This window comes from Trichosurus vulpecula, chromosome 7, assembly GCF_011100635.1.
Source record: "Trichosurus vulpecula isolate mTriVul1 chromosome 7, mTriVul1.pri, whole genome shotgun sequence".
Lineage (NCBI taxonomy): Eukaryota > Metazoa > Chordata > Mammalia > Diprotodontia > Phalangeridae > Trichosurus > Trichosurus vulpecula.
The window spans coordinates 238,418,082-238,437,078 of record NC_050579.1 but is presented as its reverse complement, the minus strand read 5'-3'; the positions used below and the strand labels follow the sequence as shown (position 1 = coordinate 238,437,078).

At 40.6% G+C, this 18,997-nt stretch overlaps 1 protein-coding gene across 4 annotated transcripts in view; it reads left to right on the top strand.

Moving 5' to 3' along the window:
- The window catches only part of RUNX2 (RUNX family transcription factor 2), a 276,455-nt gene extending 257,762 nt beyond the window's left edge, over window positions 1-18,693 (top strand). For all 4 annotated transcript variants that reach the window (XM_036767513.1, XM_036767516.1, XM_036767515.1 and 1 more), the window contains one exon: window positions 18,215-18,693. In XM_036767513.1, the coding sequence (XP_036623408.1) occupies window positions 18,215-18,693 (479 nt within the window). The remainder of the gene's footprint in view (window positions 1-18,214) is intronic.
- The last annotated feature ends 304 nt before the right edge of the window (window positions 18,694-18,997 follow it).

Below are 18,997 nucleotides of genomic sequence, written 5' to 3'. Positions count from 1 at the left end.
AATGTTTTCTTAGCAAATCAACCCTTAAATCCCTCCCATCCTCTGGTGAATTCCCACTGTTCCTTTAAAGCCCAACTCAAATAGCACATCCTCAAGGAAACCTTGCTTTATTCCTCCTCAGACCTCATGTAAACCTTTGGGTTTTCCTTATGCACTTAATCGATAAAATTTTGTATTATAATTATTTGTGTATGTGTCACATTTCCTGACTAGGTTGTAAACTCCTGGGGGTAGGAAGGGCAGAAATCATGTCTCATCTGAATTTTGGCTCTCTCCCAGTACACCGCAAAATGTTTTACACTCTGTAGGTAATTAATAAATGTTTGCTGAATGGAATGATGACATTCAAAAGTTAACTATGTTCTCCAAGGTGTTTTTTTTATTTAGCAAAATTTATTGAAGAAAGTGCTTGCTAAAGTGTTACTGAATAATGTTTGTAGTGTTCCCTAGCTGACATCACTTTTTGCTTCTGCTATTTTAGGGGGAAAAATAGTAGGTTGTTTCCATACTTTTCAAATTGTCTTCTTTTAAAAGCACAGTCTGTGGCCATTTTCTCCACATGACCCCATTTACAGATGTGATATAGTAGAGCAAATGATGGCTCCTAAATGTCATAGCAATAGTAGGGATGTTGACTTTGTGTTCTGTGTGACGAAGGAGTGAACTACTTTTCAGGAAAGATCTTGTCCAGCTACTTGACTATTTGAGGATATTTTGGATTGTCGTAGGCTGTCAGATATGTAGTGGAATCATGTACTGTTAGACCTAGAAGAAACTTCAAAATTAGGCAGTTGCTTTTCATTTTACAGGTAGACCCATTTTACAGCAAAGATCAGAAGCAACCTGCCCTAGTTTATACAGGTAATAGTAACAGAGCTAGATGTAGAGTCCGATTCACTTGAATTCCATTCCTCTTCTTTCCACTGTATCGTGACATCCTTGAGGACTCCTCCCCTTAGAAATGTTTAATTCAATGCTTTACATAATAATAGCTGTCATTTCTATAGGGTCTTCAGGTAGTCAAAGCACTTTCTATATATTATTTCTTTATTTTTCGCAATATGATATAAGCACATCGGGGAAATCGAGACTGAGAGCTTAAATGACTTGCTCATGTTGACCCAGCTTGCAAATGTTGGAGGCAAAATTTGAACCCAGGTGTCTCATAGCTTCAGTTCCAGCACTCCTCCTGGTGTTGGATATTATGTATTTGGGAAAGAATAACCTCTAAGCAATTTTCTCCTTCTTCCTCATTCTTTTTGATCCTCTTTTCTTCCTTCGATCCAGAAAATTATTGTTCATAGAAAGAATGAATAGATTTTGCTATGGAATGTTGAAAACCCTCTCGATGAAATGAAGAATCACCAGGTATTTTGTTTTTCCTGTTTTGAAGTTATACCTAGCCTGGAGAAGGGAAAATTTAGGAGGGCAATGGCAGCTGGCTCCAAATAATTGAAGGTTTTTTTTTTAATTTGCACATAGAAAAGAGATGAGGCTTGTTCTGCTTGACTCCAAAGGTTCCTAAGACACAATAGCCAGAAATTTCTGAGAGAGAGAGATTTACTCTTATGTAAGGAAAAATTGGGGCAGCTAGGTGGCTCAGTGGGTAGTGCACTGGTCTTGGAACCAGGAAGACTCATGCTTATGAGTTCAAATGTTCTCAGATGCTTATTAACTGTCTGACCCTGCACAAGTCACTTAACCCTGTTTGCCTCAGTTTCCTCATCTGTAAAATGAGCAGGAGAAGGAAATGACAAACCATTCCGGTGTCTTTGCTAAGAAAAACCCCAGACAGGTTCACAAAGAGTCAGGCACGACTGAAATGGCAACAAGGAAAAACTTCCAAATGTTTCAAGCTATCTAAAAGTGGAATAAACTGCCCCAGGAGTTAATCAATAAAATTGAGTGCCTCCTAAGTGCCAGGCACTATGGGGAGCTCTGGAGATACAAAAAGAGGCCCCTGCCCTCAAGGAGCTTACAATCTAATGGGGTCTTATTGGAGGTCTTTGAGCAAAAAGTGATGTTCACTTGTTGGAGATATTGTCGTTTCGATGCTTATTCACATGTGGTTTGGATTCGATGGCTACCAAGATCCCTTCCAATTCCAAGAGTCTATGATTTTGTCATTCAAAGTTCATCAAAAAAAAATTGAAGGAAAAAAGAAACATTTATTTAGTTTTTGTCATGTTGGCAGGCAGAATCTTTTTTTCCACTATTTGAAGAGCTCCCACTGTGTATCTTGTCCCATAGCCTAGTTTAAGGTGCTGGTACCACATTCATAAAATGCACCAGCAGACCATGTTTCCTCTTTTGCCAAGAACAGACTTCAGCGCTGTGGTCTCTTTCATGTTTTCCTTCTTTCTTTCTTCCTTCCTTTTTTTTTGTCTCCAAAACAAGTAGCTGTTTTCAGACACCTTAATACACAATTAGGTGTGTCTGTTTATGCTCTGGAGACAGAGGGCTTCATGTCCCAGAGAAATACAAGGGCCCTGGAAGCAACCACAAACAGATGTTGAAAATGTCCATTTGTGGCAAGTATGCTACTTTAGCACTAGAAATAAACATTAAAGATTAAGCCCTTTAGTAGAAATGGTGAGTAGGGATGGGGTAGGGGGAGTGAGAAAGGATGGTGGAATGTGTGTGTGTATGTGTGTGTTGAGGGGGCTGATTTTTTTCTTTTTACCCCCGTACTGGACCATTTGTTTATCTGTTGTAACAAGGAGAATTTCACTATTTGGGTTTGGCTGTTTGAAGGTTTTTGCCAAATGCTTAACAATCTGTAGGGTTTGATTTCTCTCAAAAAAAAAAAAAAACACTTTCGAGAACAAGGCTCCAAGAGTTTGTTTTTGTTTAAACCACTCAGAAGAGAAATCATCTCTTGTCCATTGTTAAAAGAGAGGTTTCAATCAAAGGGAAATTCTACATATTCTAAAATATACAAACAACTCTTTGAAAATGAAGCCAAATCAAACCCCAAAAAGAGACTTTTTTTTTTGCATGCAGAAGTTTTGAGTTAATTCTCTGTGCTGAGCATGAGTGGAAAAAACTCTGAGACTGTCAGAGGAACGAATCACCACTCTGCATTTGGAGACGGAAGTTACATAAAGAACATTGTCTCAGGGTTGCATTAAGACTTTCTAAGTGATTTTAGGCTAAGTCCTAGAAACAAAGGAAACTTTTCACAAATGAATACAAACTTCATTTCTAGTATTTTCCTAGCAAGTTTAAATATTTTTAAAGGACTTTATGACATTTTGGGCTTAAATCCTAGCAACAAAGAAAAAGAAAACTTTTTACAAATGAATGCAAACTTCATTTCTAGTATTTTTTCCTAGCAAGTTTAAATATAAAAAGAAAGAAAAAAACAAACAAATAGCAACAACCAAGGAACTCAAAGCCCATCTAACTGGAAAACTCTCCAATGATAAAGAGGACCAGGTTCCTGATCTATTGTATCTTTTGAAAATATTAACTAAGTACTTGAAAGCTTACCTAGGTCATCTCTTATTTTTCTTGTTGGAATATCCCTTATTTTCTAGGAAAGGCAATCCTTTCCTCTATCAGTCTAGAGAAAAGAAGCTAATGAATCAAGTCTAGAGGAAAGAACATGGTGTTACATTTCCAGAACCTTGAATTTTAGTCCCAGATCTGCCCCTAATTACCTTTGTGTCTTAGAGCGGGGCATTTAACTTCTCTATGCTTCAGGCTCCTTCCATGGTCATGAAACCACATGAAACACTTTTAAGTCCTTCGAAAGATTAAAAATGCAAAGACATTATTATTCATATCTCAAGTTATTGTTATTGTCAGTGATAAGAATAGTGATAGCATTAGTTATTGGAAACAGGGCACAAAACTGGCATGAGAAGAGCCAAAGGAAGTCTGGGAAGGTAACTTAGGACTAAACCAAAGCCCAGGATTTATTCAGAGGCTAGTGGTCACAGCAGAGCCATTGCTAGCAATTTTAGTGCACAGGGCAATTCAGATTTCTGATGGGGTTTGTGCAGACCGCTCAGGACACCATTTCATAGTTGTGACATACAAGTCTCTGCCCTACCACAAAGCCGCTGCAAGCTCTGTTGGCACTTTCTCAATTTTGGCACTCTGGTCACTCTCCCCTAGTTATGGCTCTGGGTCAGAGTGGAACTGACTATGGGGAAGAGACTTGTAGACATCAGGGCTTGTACAAGCACCAGAGGTTCAAGGTTGAAATAAGACAAGCAAGCAAGAGTCAGAGGAACTCTGGATTAGAAATTTCAGGTGGGGCAGTAGAGCAAATTAGGCATCTTACTTATTCATTGATTCAGTAATCATTTATCCATAACCTTTATAGTGCTAAGTACTGAGGGGAAAATAAATAATATAGGCCTTGCTCTCAAGTAATTTAGGGGGAGGAAGTATATGCACAAACATAATAACTGACATTTATAGAGCACTTTCATATTTGCAAAGAATTTTACAGACATTTCATTTTATTTTAAAAATAACTGTAAGGATAGTGAGGTAGCACAGTAGACACAGCACCAGCCCTGGAGACAGGAGGACCTCAAATCCAGCCTCAGATACTTATTAGCTGTGTGACCCTGGGCAAGTCACTTAACCTCGATTGCTTCAAAAAAAAAAAGGACTTAATAATAATTGTTGTATAAGGTAGAATGAGATAAATGCTATAAGCAAGGTACAAAATGCTTTGCAAGTTCAGAGCAGGGAGAAATTTCTTCTACCTGAGGGGAAGGATATCAAAGAAGACTTCATAGCAAAGGTGGTATTTGAGCTGGGACTTTAAGGAGAGATAGGATTTTGTTGAACAGATATAGAGCGGAAAGCATTGTAGGCAGAAAGGTCAGTGAAGGACAAAAGTGGAGAAGCATAAGAACACATATTTGGGAAATAATGAATAGTACAATTTGGTTGGAATCTATAACCAAATACACAACCAAGCCAAAAAGTGTACAAAGGGGAGTAGTGAAAAATAAGGCTGCAAAGGTGCAGTAAATCCGTGCGTGTGTGTGTGTGTGTGTGTGTGTGTGTGTGTGTACCTGCGCTATATAAGGTAAATCTGGTAAAACCAGATTTCTTTAGTTCTTTAAGCTTTACCAAATTTCTTCCCAACAACCATGTGAAGAAGAAAGTACAGTTACCATGTTATCTCCATTCTACAAATCAAGGAACTGAAGTTTACTTGTGCATGGTCACACGGCTACTTTGAATCTAAGATTTCTTACTCTATGTCCAACATCTTTTCCACCTAACCACTCTGTAGATAGAAATCTAAAGGATGGAATCATAAATCTAGAGGTAGAAGGGGGTCTCAGAGGCCACCCAATTCTCATTTTACAGATGAAAGAACTGAGACCCCAGGAGGTTAAGAGATTTGTCCAAGGACACACATCTAGTAAGCATCACAAGTGGGATTTGAGTCTCAGATTCCTCCCCCCCCACCCCCACCCTTGCTTTTTTTTCCTTGGGGAATCTGTTCAGCAGTAGGTAGCAGGAGGTGAGGCCTAACACTTTGTAAAAGTCTAGATTGGAAGTCAGGGCCATAGACATCCATGGGAACTAGAAAATAAAACAGGATGTTGGAGTCAAGACCAGGAGTGAGGCTAAGGTACCATTATGCACCAGCAGCAAGAAAGTCTTTCTGCTCAGCCAGAGAGTCTCCTGTATATTCATTGCTGGGACAGGAGCCAAGCACAGGGCCTTGAGACAAGTAGCTAAAATGGATATACCTGGCTATAGAGGGAAAGAAGAGAAAAAGAAATGATCTTGATATTGAAGCAGATTCAGTTCTGAATTTGGCTAACTCTGTTGCAATGACCTTGGGGAGTCTGAATAAGATCATTTGCCCCTAAGGTCTCCTTGGAGTTTGGAAGGCCTCTTTGGCAATCTGGGTAGCTTTGCTGTGGGTGCAGGATAGCGCCAGAGTAGTTCCTTGACTACATTGAGGTACTGGGCCCTTTGTCGAGCAGCTTGGGGCAGGGGGAGAGAATGGGGAGAATATGGGGGACAGGATGCAAGAGACTAGATCCGGTTATGTTTGGGTCTAGGACCTCTCCTTTTTTATAGGCTTCCCTAACTGGATTTGCCTTATTCTAGACCAGGGCATTTGACTATAATTGAATTTTTCCCAAATAGAGAGTAGTATTATGATTCCCACATTAGCAGCCCAGAATGGTAACCTTTTTTTTTCGAAAGTGACTAGATGATACAATGGATAGAGAGCTGGGCCTGGAGTCAGGCAGACTCATCTAGTGCTGTGACCACACTTACCAGTTCTGTGACCCTGCACAAGTCACTTAACCCTGTTTGCCTCAGTTTCCTCATCTGTAAAATGAGCTAGAGGAGGAAACTGCAAACCACTCCAGTATCTTTGCCAAGAAAACCCCAAATGGGGTCACAAGGAGTCAGACACGACTGAAACAGCTGAACAACAACAAAACAAAAATGCGTATTTGTTATGAGAGTTTTGTTTTTCTTTTCTTTTTTTCAAGGGAGGGAAGAAGGAGGAGGAAAAAAAAATAAATGCCTGTTAACTGAAAAAAAATTTTTTTAATGTAATTCAAAGCAGTGCTGAATTTTTACCATTATTTGTTACCTTAAATTTCTCCTTCCACACGTGACTAGACATCTGTTTGGAGTCAAGAATTCGTGCTCTTTGTAGGCCGTGGTATACGGTACCTTTCTCCCATGGAAGAGCGAGATTTCATGTAGATGCAGAGGATGGCTAAAAATAACCAGGTCCTAATTCTCTTCCTATTTCTTCATTGGTTTCTTTGTCCAGTCCTTTCAGTCATGTCTGATTTTTGTGGCCCCATTTGGGGTTTTCTTGGCAAAGATACTGGTTTGGCATTTCTTTCTCCAGCTCATTTTACGTATGAGGAACTGAGGTAAACAGGGTGAAGTGACTTGCTCAGAGGTCATGCAGGGAGTAAATGTCTGAGGCAGGATTTGAACTCAAGTCTTCCTGACTCCAGGCTTGGCACTCTACCCACTTTGCCAACTAGCTGCCCATTCATTAACTTTACTAGTTCGGATTGGGTCAGTAGAAACCTACTGAAGCATTTCCTATTAGCAAAGTGATTTTATTATCTCCTTAGAATTATTCCATGGTATTAATACATATCACTCAAAAGGTGAGACGGGTTGAGGAACAGAATCTTGCTCTTGGTGAGTCAGAAAAGTACTGGCAAAGCCAGAATCAAGCTCCACGACTGAATGCTCAAGATCGCAGTGTAGCCTGCTAAACCACATTATGTTGTGATGGAAAATTCTGATTAGGAGTCAGAAAAGTTGAATTCTAGTCCCTGCTGCGCTCTTAATAGTTATTTGACTGTGGCCAATTCTCTTCAATTCTGGGTACTTCAGCTTCCTCTCCAGCACTAAATCTATAATGCTGTGATCTATAAACTGGGAAGAATAACATCCCATTAGTCTTCCTCATGTTGTTGTAAGATTAAATGAGATGTATCTGAAAGTGAATTAGAAACTCTTATGCACCATCTGGGCGTGAGATATTATCTCTGGTTGTTTTCCTTAGCTACTCTTTCCTCCAGCAGGATTAAATAGGTTATAAGCATTAAGTGATTGGAAATCTGTGTGACCTTGGGCAAGTCACTTCCCTGGTATTCAGTATCTTCACCATTAAATTAAGAGGGTTGGACTAAGTAATTCTCAGGCTTCTTCCAGACTTAAGGTTCTATGGCCAGAGTTTTTTTGATTAATTAATTCTTGTTTTGGTCCTGCCCTGTGCTTTTATTGGTATAAAGAACGCCCAGTGAAGAAACTCCATGTATCCATGCCCATCAGCAACTGTTCTGGGACATATAGTCATAGAGAGTTACCAGAGAAATCAAGAGGTTAAGTGACTTGCCCAAGGTGACACAGCCAACATGTGTCAGAGATGAAACTCTGAGGCCAGTTCTTTGTCCTTTGCCACACTTCCTTTCTAAGCAGTGATCAATCATATTTCCCTTCCTCCTCCTCCCCATCATCTCCATGCCCCTATCAGTCAAGACGATTCTGCATATAGTGCTCAGGGTTAGGTCTCATCCTTTAAAAACTGCTGTTGGAACCATGTCCATGCACACCTTCTTATCAGCCAAGCTTTGGTGTGCCATCTATAGCATCTCAGACAGCTCATAAATTTCAGCATCTAATATAATTTCCATTTACAACCAACACGGGCCACAGGAAAATCTCAGGCTGTCCTGTCTGAATTCAGCCCTCCTTGAGAGATTTACTCTAGCAACAATTTATCATTAAGTCTCAATTTTGAAAACAATCTTAATGGACCGCACATGTTATCAAATAAGAGTCAGTTCTCTCTCTTCCATTTCCCCTGTTTTACTTTTTGCCTTCCCTCGTTTTTTTCTTTCTACTAGGACTTCAGAAAGAGTTAATTATGCCACTGTAGGCAGATGCTATGACAGGAAGGCCTCCTCCTGATTTATGATAAGATTACTGATATTAAAGCTGCTATTTTTAGCAAAGGAAAAACTCTCATTTACTTCTCTCTCTCTCATTCTATGTTTTGGTAGCTATAAGTCATTAGTGGTTTTTAATTTTTCTGAAACATAAATAAGGTCTGAAAGGGTGGATTTGTCTCTTTTTTCCCCTTTTTCCTTTCTTTTTCTTTTCCTTTCTTTTTTTCTTTCGTTTGGCTAATCTGAGGAACGCAACCACATCTGAAGCCACTTGGCTCATTATGAATTTCATGGAAACTGATTCCCTGAAAGTGCTTCCATATGTGCGTTCCCAATATATCCGATCCTCTCTAAACGGGAGGACGAACTTGTGCATGGACTGGAAATGACTTCAGGATGTGACAGAGCAGTCATATGACTACAGTGGCACCGTGTGTGGCCTCTCCTGAAAGACACGGTGTCCTGGGTGCTGGCTTCCGTCCTACAGTAGATCTGGTTTCAAAGACTATCGACCCTTCCCAGCTTTTTAAAAGTTCTTAATCAAGGACCAGAGAGGGTTACTCACTTTTCTCTTCTACCACCCCCCTCCCTGTCTTTCTTTCTCTACACCCCTCTTACCCAACCGACCCTATCCCTCCCTTTTTCTCCTCAAAAAGGAAATATATTATTCCAACAGGATCCTCAGAGAAAGTTTGGGTGGGTTTAAGGAAAGGTTGAAGTTACTGAAAATTGCCAAGGTTTTTTTTTTTTTCCTTTCCCCCAGTCTAGCATACTTTCTTAACTGTAGGATCAGATGGTCTTTCAGAATTTGCGAGTAAGCAGTGGAAAAGTACAATTCATGACGGCACTGGAAACAAATATTTATACTGGATAGTTGAGGCAGATTTTTTTTTTCTCTTTTGAAAAAATGCAGGGTCTGCTAATCCAACTTTTCATTACTTTTGTTTGCTTTAGTAATTGGTTCACAACTCCCTTTTTGGTGGTCCCTCTTTTTGTTAAGCACAACTTCAGGTGTAGCTCAGTATAGCCAAACTTTGACACTTAATAGCTGTGCGATCTTGGGCAAATCATTTAACCTCTTTGAGATTCGATTTCCTTATCAATGGATCAATGAACAAAGATTTATTAAGTACCGGTTCTGTGCCAGGAGCCATGCTAAGTGCTAAAGTCTCATTTTCTAAAAGAAGTCTTTCTCTCTCCTCCTTAATCTTAGTACTTTCCCTCTGAGATTCTTTTCATTTTCTTCTGACTTTGATTGTTTGTATATAGTTGTTTGCATGTCATTTCCTCCATTAAACTCGCAGCTTCTTGAGAGCAAGTTCTGGGTTTCCTCCCCCTCCTCTTTCTTTATATCCCCTACATTTAGCACAGTGTGTGGCACACAGTAGTGCCTTAATAAATGCTTGTTGGCTTGATTGGTGATACAACGATAAATGACAGAATCTCTGCCCTTAAGGAGATTATATTCCTCTTACATATGTAAACATAAGTATTTTCAGAATATAGACACACTAAATATAAGGCAGTTTGGGTAGGGAGTAAACTGGTAGCTGGGGGAATCAGGGAAGGTTTTTGCTATAAAATGGAAGTTACAATGAGATGCCCACCTCACTGGGTTGTTGTGAGCCTCAAATGAGGTAATATGTGTCAAGTGCTTTGCAAACTTTAAAGTACCAGATAAATGTCAGTTATTGCTATTATTAATGTTATCTCCTACCTTTCTCCAGATGTGTGCTATGGGATGATTTAGAATTAACTAGATCATAAAAGACCCTAACATCCTCGATAAGGGCAGAGATGGTAAAAGTAGGATCAAAAGGAAATATAATAGGCCGTTAGAGGAGGAAGAGACCTGAGTCAAGTAAGCTCCCTGTGGGCAAGAATCATCTCACATTTGTACTTATATTCCTAGTCTCTAGCACTATGTATCTAGTTGGCCCTTAATAAATGCTTGGTGATTAGTGTATCTTATTGGTAATGTAGTCTTTTTTAGTGATAGTGGGGAGAAGTGGGAAAAATGAGTAAAATACATACCATGCTCATTTTCATCTTACAAACTTGGTTCGTGTCTGTTACCCTGGTTTGTAATGTTCTCCCCTCTTTGCTAGACAAAGGGAACATACATGAACAAAATGTCCATGAAGAATTTCCACATTGTATATGTGATGGGTGGTATAAAGACTTCCCTCACTTGAGCGAAGGACTCCTGGTGTCCAGGAATGGCACATTTGGTTGGATTGGTGGAATACAGCCAGTTCATAAAGGGATTTCTGAATGTGCCAAAAGTACTTTGTTCAGTCCTCCTTTCTTGATTGAAGTGTTTGTTACCTTACTTTGACTTGTGAAATTCGTGTTTCCCTCCAGGCTGGTGGAGGGGGGAAATGCTTTGGTTTTAAGTTGTCAGATGATTGAATAATGATAAGTCACATTTATTAGCATGGTAAGTTTCACCAAGGACTCTCCTCACAACGTGTGAGTAGAAGAGTTTTTCTATCTATTCATAATGTACTTTTGCAAACTGGGCCTCTGAAGTAACCAATAGAACAGAACTCTGTGGATGCTGTTCAGTAGCTCTTACCAGGAATTTTTCAACATATAATTCTAGTATTTGCTTCATCCCAATACCACAGAAGCCAGAGTATGTGGGGGGATGGAAAGAGGACTGAATTGGTAGTTAAAAGATATGTTTTCTAGCTCTTTTAGTCACTAGCCAGGTGACCTTGGGCAAGCACTTCCTCTTTCTGGGCCTCATCTGTAATAAAAGAGGATTGGACCTGATAACATCTAAGATTCCTCACATCTTTTGACAATTCTGTCAATTCTGTGGTTCTGTGAAAAGCAGTGGGAAGGCACTGGTGTGTAAGGGGAAGAAGAGAGCCAAATTATTGTAGAAATAACAAAGTCAACACCAAGAGGCAATGAATCCCTAGCTAAAAACCATGGTTAACATCATTATTACACTGTCAAAATTAAAGGATATGCCTTCTTTTCTGTTAACAATAGGTCAGTTATTTGTGGGAAGGGGATGCTAAACTTTGTAGAGGAATTTGGGTATTTGTTGGGAATTGTCTATTGTATCCAAGCAAAATGTATTCACAAATGTTTCAAAACTTACAATACTGTAAGGAGGTGCAAAGGACCTACGTTTTTTCTTCCGGCAGAAAAGACCTGGGTATGTCTCACTGTAGTTGATGCTGAAACTGTGTCAATACTGTGATGAGGATAGGGATAAGACCTGTGATTTCAGCTGGCATAAGGAATTCTTGGATAAGGAAATGCCCTCCACTAATATAAGTTGGTACCTTCTCTGCAACTGAGTGCCCAAACCACTAAAAGGGTAAGTGACTTGCCCATAGTCATGCAGCCAGGATAGGTCAGAGGCAGAATGTGAATGCAGGTCTTCCAGGCTTTAAGGCTTGGTTCTCTATCCGATACAGCATGCTGCCTCTGTAAGTGCCATGAAGAGGTTATTATAAAGTGTTCAGGCTTCATTTGAGTTTAGTTCATCAATTAACCCTTGCCATTTAAAAGGTCCTGGCAGAGATTTGAAGTTAGCACCTCATGGAAGTAAAGGATATAGCGATTTCTGTAACGTATCAGGAAAGGAGAGGTTTTTTGTTTTTTGACTTTGGCTTTCCTTTTTTTCCTCCACCTACCTCCTCGGTTAAAAAAAAATGTATGTGTCTGTGTGTGTGTGTGTGTGTGTATCCCATTGTCTGGGAGTGAGGAGGAGAATGGTAGGGTGCTGGTGATCAAGGAGTGGGTGACACAGGCACTAAGCTGACATCCCCAAGTTCAAATGCCAAGAAGACCGTGTGCTGCTCCTCATTGGAAACTTCTAGTATTTTCATCCTACATAGAGCTCTCCTTTCCTTTTTCTACGCAACCAGTTTTTTTTAATTGAGAACCTCCTATGTGGCTAACCCTGTTTTAGGTCATCATGGAAGAGGTAAAAAAGTACAAAACACAGTCTTACCCTTCAAGGTGTTTATAATCTATTTAGGTAGACAGGACATATCTGTAATAAAAAATGGTAAATGCAAAGTGGTTGGCATGGACAGCAAATAGTGTTGGAGTCTGGAGATTCTCCATCACTTCCCTTGAATTTTCTTTATTCTCTGTCTCCCACTGTAGTACCCCCTACCTGCTGCTTCTATGGATTAGAATAGAATGAAAAAAAAAACATTTATTAAGCCCTTACTGTGTGCCAAGCACTGGGGATGATGCAAATAGAAAAAACAAGATGGTCTTTGCTCACAGTCTAATGGAGGACAACATTAAAACAACTATATACAAACAAGCTATTTGTAGGATAAATTGGGGGATATTCTCAGAAGGAAAGTACCAAGATCGAGGAGCACTTGGAAAGTCATCTGTTTGCTGGGGCCTATGATGACTTGGGAATAACAGGCTTCTGTGAAGTCAGCTACCCTAAGGAAATGTCAGACCCTCAACCTTGCTCTCATTTACTCACTGTCCTAAGCAACTCAACTGGCCTGACTAGAGTTAGCTCATTGTTAATAGAGGATGTGGCTTGAGAAAATTTCATGAGCTCCCAAAGTTGTTCAACCTATGAGTGGAGCATTTATTAGGCACTGGAAAAGCTCAAGCCAGTGAATTGCATTTAGGAAAACAATAGCTTTATAAGGCAACAAACAGATTTTTTTTTAAAAAAAAGCATATACATTCAGGAAGAAAATAGAACAAATAAAATCCCATTTAAACAAAGCCCTACCAACTCTCCTTTTTAACTGATATCAGCTCTCCTTTGTATCCTGGCCAAAGGTCCTTTGTAACTGACATCAACTGTCCTTTGTAATCTTGCCAACTAGCCTTTGAAATGAGATGATACTTCTCCAGTGGTACCCCCTGAAACACCTGAACCACTCCCCTTGTCCAGAGAGGCCTTGCTCATTGTGTTCTGAAGAAAGCCTTTGAGGGAAAACAATGACGGCAGAATCTGCTTGCATGGGATGCTCTTGCTACTTTGGAGGTGTTCCCAGGGAACCTGTACAATACTTGCACTCCCTACTTCATAGTGTTATTGTGACAAAAGCAAATTTTAGACTACACTAGGGAGTCACTTCTCCAGGTGGGATATAAGCACCTTGAGAGCAGGGAGTGGTTTTTATTTTTTGTCTTTGTATAAGTGGAGCCTGGCTCAGTGCTTAATTCTGCAGCTGCCTTATAAATGTTCATAGAACACTGATTTCTTCAGGTTGGAGGATCTTGCTCCGAGTGAGGAATCTCTCTCAACGGATACAAATAGGCAGTTCATCTTCAAAGTCTTAGAAAATGTCTTGGGGCACCAAGAAGTTTTGAGGTCAGTCAGTGAACTAGCACTTATTGAGTTCTTTCTGTGTGCCCAGCACTGCTCTAAGCTTTGAAGATGCAAAGAAACAAAAAAACCAGTCCTGCTCTCAAGGAATGTAATTTTTAATGGGGAAGATAACAAGTAAATATGTGGTTTTATGCAAGATATAGACAGAGCAGAAGCAAAGGCAGTCTGAGAGGAGAAAGCCCTAGGAGCTGTAGTAATTCAGTCAGCATGCATCAGAAGCAGGACATGAAGCCAGGCCTCCTGGCTCTAGCAGCTAGCCTTCTATCCATTACGCCAAAGGAGCCTCTGCTTAAAATGTAGCGAGTTCTAAGCCTGCCTCTGTTGAGGTTCTTGGCCACATTCCTCAAGCTTACCTGAGCTCTGGTTTAGGAAGCCATAAAGGGGGGATTGTGGCATGGCACTCACCAGGACCCCCAGGGCCATCCTCTTAGGGGCTATTGTTAAATAAGTGGAAAACATTCTTATTTAACTTTAGCTGATATGATGGCAAATTGAATTTTAGCACAAAGTCAACAACAAAACAACAGCTCTAAAGGGTTAGGGGCATGAGGAATGACTGAATGAGTTAAGATACAGTGGCCAAGTAGCCCAAGAAGGGGGCTAAAGCCTGGGAGTTCAGATGAAAAACACAGCGATTGGAAGTACAGAGACAGACGTATTCAATAAAGGAAAATGTAATTAAAGTATCTGCTTCTGCGGTAATTATCATACATAAACGGAAGGCTCAGAAAGCCTTTGCATTTTTTTTTAAAGCATACTGTGCACCTCAAGGGTTGAATTTTTCCCCCTGCAACAGATTATTTTAAATGATCTCAGGTTGCACTTTGGAAAGTTGTTAAAACTTCCTCACACAGAAGACATATGCAAAAGTTTAGGAAACATTTCTTTGGTAACGTACCAATAAGTTAAAATGACTAAGCAAATTCCAGCAAATTGCATTGTTGTAAGTTATAAAATTATCCTATAATCCTTTTAAAGTCCACATCAAGTCGCTGTGCCCAGAAGGAGTTAATCCTCAGGACATTACAGTCTGTAATAACTGGAAGTGATTGGCCAAAGTGCCGTAAACCTGGCGGAAATTTGTTGCATTGTTTTCCATAAACCACAACCAGAGCTCATTAATTGAAAAATGAATGTCAACTGGCATTAGCTGGCATCCATAAACCAAAAGGCACAGTGACCCTGGCATGTGATGGGTTGTAAAAACATCAGCGAAATGGTAACAGGTAAAAGAAGGGGAGGAGGAAAGGAAGGGGGAAAAATGTGAATTCAGAACCATCTTAGAACTTACTGGCAAAGTCCCAAGTATGGAGCTTTAATGAGGCTTCTGCATCAAAATAAATGAAACCACATGGAATTTTAATTATTACTACAGTATTTTAAGTACAAACACACAAGAGGAGTATTCTCTGCTTTAAACAGTCTATCTTGTGTGAACTCTGTGGCCCAGTGGGGAAGACATTGAAATTATGAATGTGACTTCATTTCTCTTTTAAATTGCTAATGCTCTTCGGGCTTTTCTTACATGATCTAAGCATCGGAACTTGATGTATGCAGAAAGAGTCTGCCTAAAACTCGAGGCTGAGCCAGCTACAAGTTCAGTTCACCTACATACTTTGAGACAAAAATGTTTTGGCTTAACAGTAACTGTGGTTTACATTCATCGCCTGCGTTGTGCAACCTTATACATAAGCGTGGGGGTGGAGGGGTGAGGGGGTGGGGAAGCATGAACAAAATCCTCTTCAACTCCCCTACACTCCCATCTCTGCCTCTGGGCATTAGTTGAACATCTTGAGCAAGTCACCCCAGGAACATTCACTAATGAATTCACTAACTCCAGCTTTTAACCTCCTTTTTTCATGGTGCTGTGTGTTAAAGGAAGGGGCATGTGTAGGGCCAGCAGAGTGAGGGAACCTGGAGTTAGCTCAGGGGGATTTAGCTGAGCCAGAACTGGTTTGTCATCCTGAAGGTATTGGCTTCTGGTTGCAGAAGTTGCCCGCCATTTCTTATCCTTGGCCTGTGGGCCTGTAGTTTTGCTTAGAATGGGTAGTGAGGGTGGGAGAGCGTGGGCACTTCTCTCACTGTGGCCAATTCTGCCCTCCTCTTTTTGCTCTTTGGAGCTTGGATGCTTTTGACTTCTGCCTGTGGCCCTCTACCACCAATCAATAGGGAGAGGCAGACTGCTGAGTTAATTGATCAACTGGCCCTGCTAGCCCACTTGATTTACTCAATGTGAGAGAAAGGCAGGTTAGCAGGCGCTGTTTTTGATGGTTATGCTTCACAAGTCCAGATTTAGGTTATAGAGCATGGTACCGCCATTTCATGATGCAACCCAATCCTCTTTAAACAAATTCAGTCCAATCCAACAAATGTTTATTAAGCATCTGCTAAGCAAAGGGCCCTGAGCTTGGTACTTGGGATCTAAAAACCAAACAGTGCCTGCCTTCGCTGAGTTTTTCTTATTGTTCAGGAATGTCCAACTCTTTGTGACCTCATTTGGCATTTTCTTGGCAAAGATACTGGAGTGGTTTGCCATTTTCTTCTCCAGTTCATTTTACAGATGCGCAACTGAGGCAAATAGGCTTAAGTGACTTGCTCAGGGTCACACAGCTAGTAAGTGTCTGAGATTAGATTCATACTCAGTCTTCCTGACTTCAGGCTCGGCATTTTTTATCCAGTACTCTACCTAGGTGCCCATACATGACCCCCAAAGCAGTACTCTATAAGCAACCTGATTCCCATAGTAAGAAATTCTCAGGGTATCCTAGAAGGAGAGTGAAATTTGAAAAAACAAGTCAGTGAGGGGTAAATTCTTACTTGTAAAAATTAATAAAGACTTTTCCAGGTCCGTAAAAACTACAGAGCAGTCAGACATGAGGCTAAATAAAAAACTGGAAGAAATCGATCCTTTAGTTAAAGCACTTGTAACTTAAGAGGGCTTATTTCAGTTCTTTTAAGTTTGGAGGACTGGAGTTAACTGTACAAGTAAGAACAAGCATGCATTTTTAAAGATTATCACTGGGGATTTTTAGTGGCATTTTCAGCCACTTCAGAAGGTTAATTTCTTAATGAAATGGCCCAAAACTTTGATTCCCCCTGTTAAGTACCAGTGCTGCCTATTGAGTGGTAGATTTAGAAGTCAAAGCACATTAAATTTTCGAAGGAAACTTCTGCCTCCAGGTTATCAGCACAAATTTATTCCAAATCCCCAGTTAATGTGAAGTGAAGCCATTTCTGCAGAATAGGATTTGACTCTTCTCTTAGATGAGGCATAAGTTGGGTACTTTGCTTCTCCGTCCGCCACCTATTACATCATAAAAGACACTGTTACAGCAGGGGCACAAGTCAGGCCCCTTCTCACAGACCAGAGGCTTGAAGTTCAGTGAGACCAAAGGCACAAGTGGATCTATCCAATTTATTGGGGGAATTTCATGGTGGAAGTTCTGAGAAGGATCCCTTAGACATACATCCCCATTAGGTATACATTCTGTAGAATCGCAGAATATGAGAGTTAGAAGGAACCATAGGTTCCAAGGTAATTAAATTCAGCCCTCTCATTTTACAGGTGAGGAAACTGAGGCCTAAAGTTATTTGCCTGGGGTCCCCATACAAAGATCGTAACAATCATAATGATAACTGACATTTATACAATGCTTTAAAATTTGCAAAGCACTTTGCATACACCACCTCATTCACTCTGCATGAACACCCATTTTAGAGATGAGAAAACTGAGTCTCAGGGAGGTTAAATGCATTGCCCATGATAGCCCAGGCTAGTCAGTGTCTGAGGCAAGATTTCAACCCCGGGTCGTTTCTGACTCTTTGACAGTGTACTGTGCTATGAGAAGAAAGTCTATGAGTTTATTGAGATCCAGTGCAATTTTTATTTAGCATTACATTTACTTTAAAATGAGAAGAATAACTTAAAAAAACACAACTCCCGAGTGTTGACTCAGGATGGCAGGATCATATTGGGAAATTTCATGTCGGCCTGGTGCAGTTTGGAGGCTCTTGCCGGGTGTTCATCCTTAATGGCAAAATGACAAATGTTGGACCTAATCATTCATTTCTGTACTATGCTGCAGGAGATGATGTGCTTTTTGTTAGCAAGCAAACATTTAACCGTTTCTGGAATCCAATGACACTCTGAAATGTAACCAGAAAGAGGAGGGTGAAGAAAACCCGGAGTACCGTGTTGGAGTTCGCCCTTGTAACTGACGCAGCTCGTGGTGGTTGTTCTAAAAGCGCTTTGGGCTTCTCTGGGAGATGAAAAGAGCTTATTGATAAATGCTATAAGACTGAAAAGTGGCCTATCCTTTGGAAGCTGTATTTGTGAATCGTGGTTCCTTTTTGGGGGAGACTATAGATTTTATCGTTCTTTTTTTTCTTAAAGAATAATTTTAATTGATATTTACAGATATTTTCCCCCATCTTTTGTTGTAATTTTTAGGTGCTTCAGAACTGGGCCCCTTTTCAGACCCCAGGCAGTTCACAAGTATTTCATCCCTCACTGAGAGCCGCTTCTCCAACCCACGAATGCACTATCCAGCCACGTTCACTTACACACCGCCCGTCACCTCAGGCATGTCCCTCGGGATGTCAGCAACCACTCACTACCACACCTACTTGCCACCACCCTACCCCGGCTCCTCCCAAAACCAAAGTGGACCCTTCCAGACCAGCAGCACTCCATATCTCTACTATGGCACTTCATCAGGATCATACCAGTTTCCCATGGTGCCAGGGGGAGACCGCTCTCCTTCCAGAATGCTTCCGCCATGCACCACCACCTCGAATGGCAGCACGCTAATAAACCCCAACTTGCCCAACCAGAATGATGGTGTTGACGCTGATGGAAGCCACAGCAGTTCTCCAACTGTTTTGAATTCTAGTGGCAGAATGGATGAGTCTGTTTGGAGGCCATACTGAAATTTCTCCGGCAGTGGCCCAAGCACCTGCGAGCCCCCCCCCCCCACCAAAAAATACAAACCAACCAAAATACCAAAACAAAACCATATACATACACACGTGTGTGCACATAATACATGTACATGCATGTGGCATTCACAAATACATGTGTGCTGTAATGCACATATATGTAGTATATGTGTGCCCTTACACTACATATATCGTGCCCATACATACACACATATGTACACACATATGTGTGTGTTGTAATGCACATGTATGTAGTGTCTGTGTGCCCCTATACTGCATATATTGTGCCCATAAT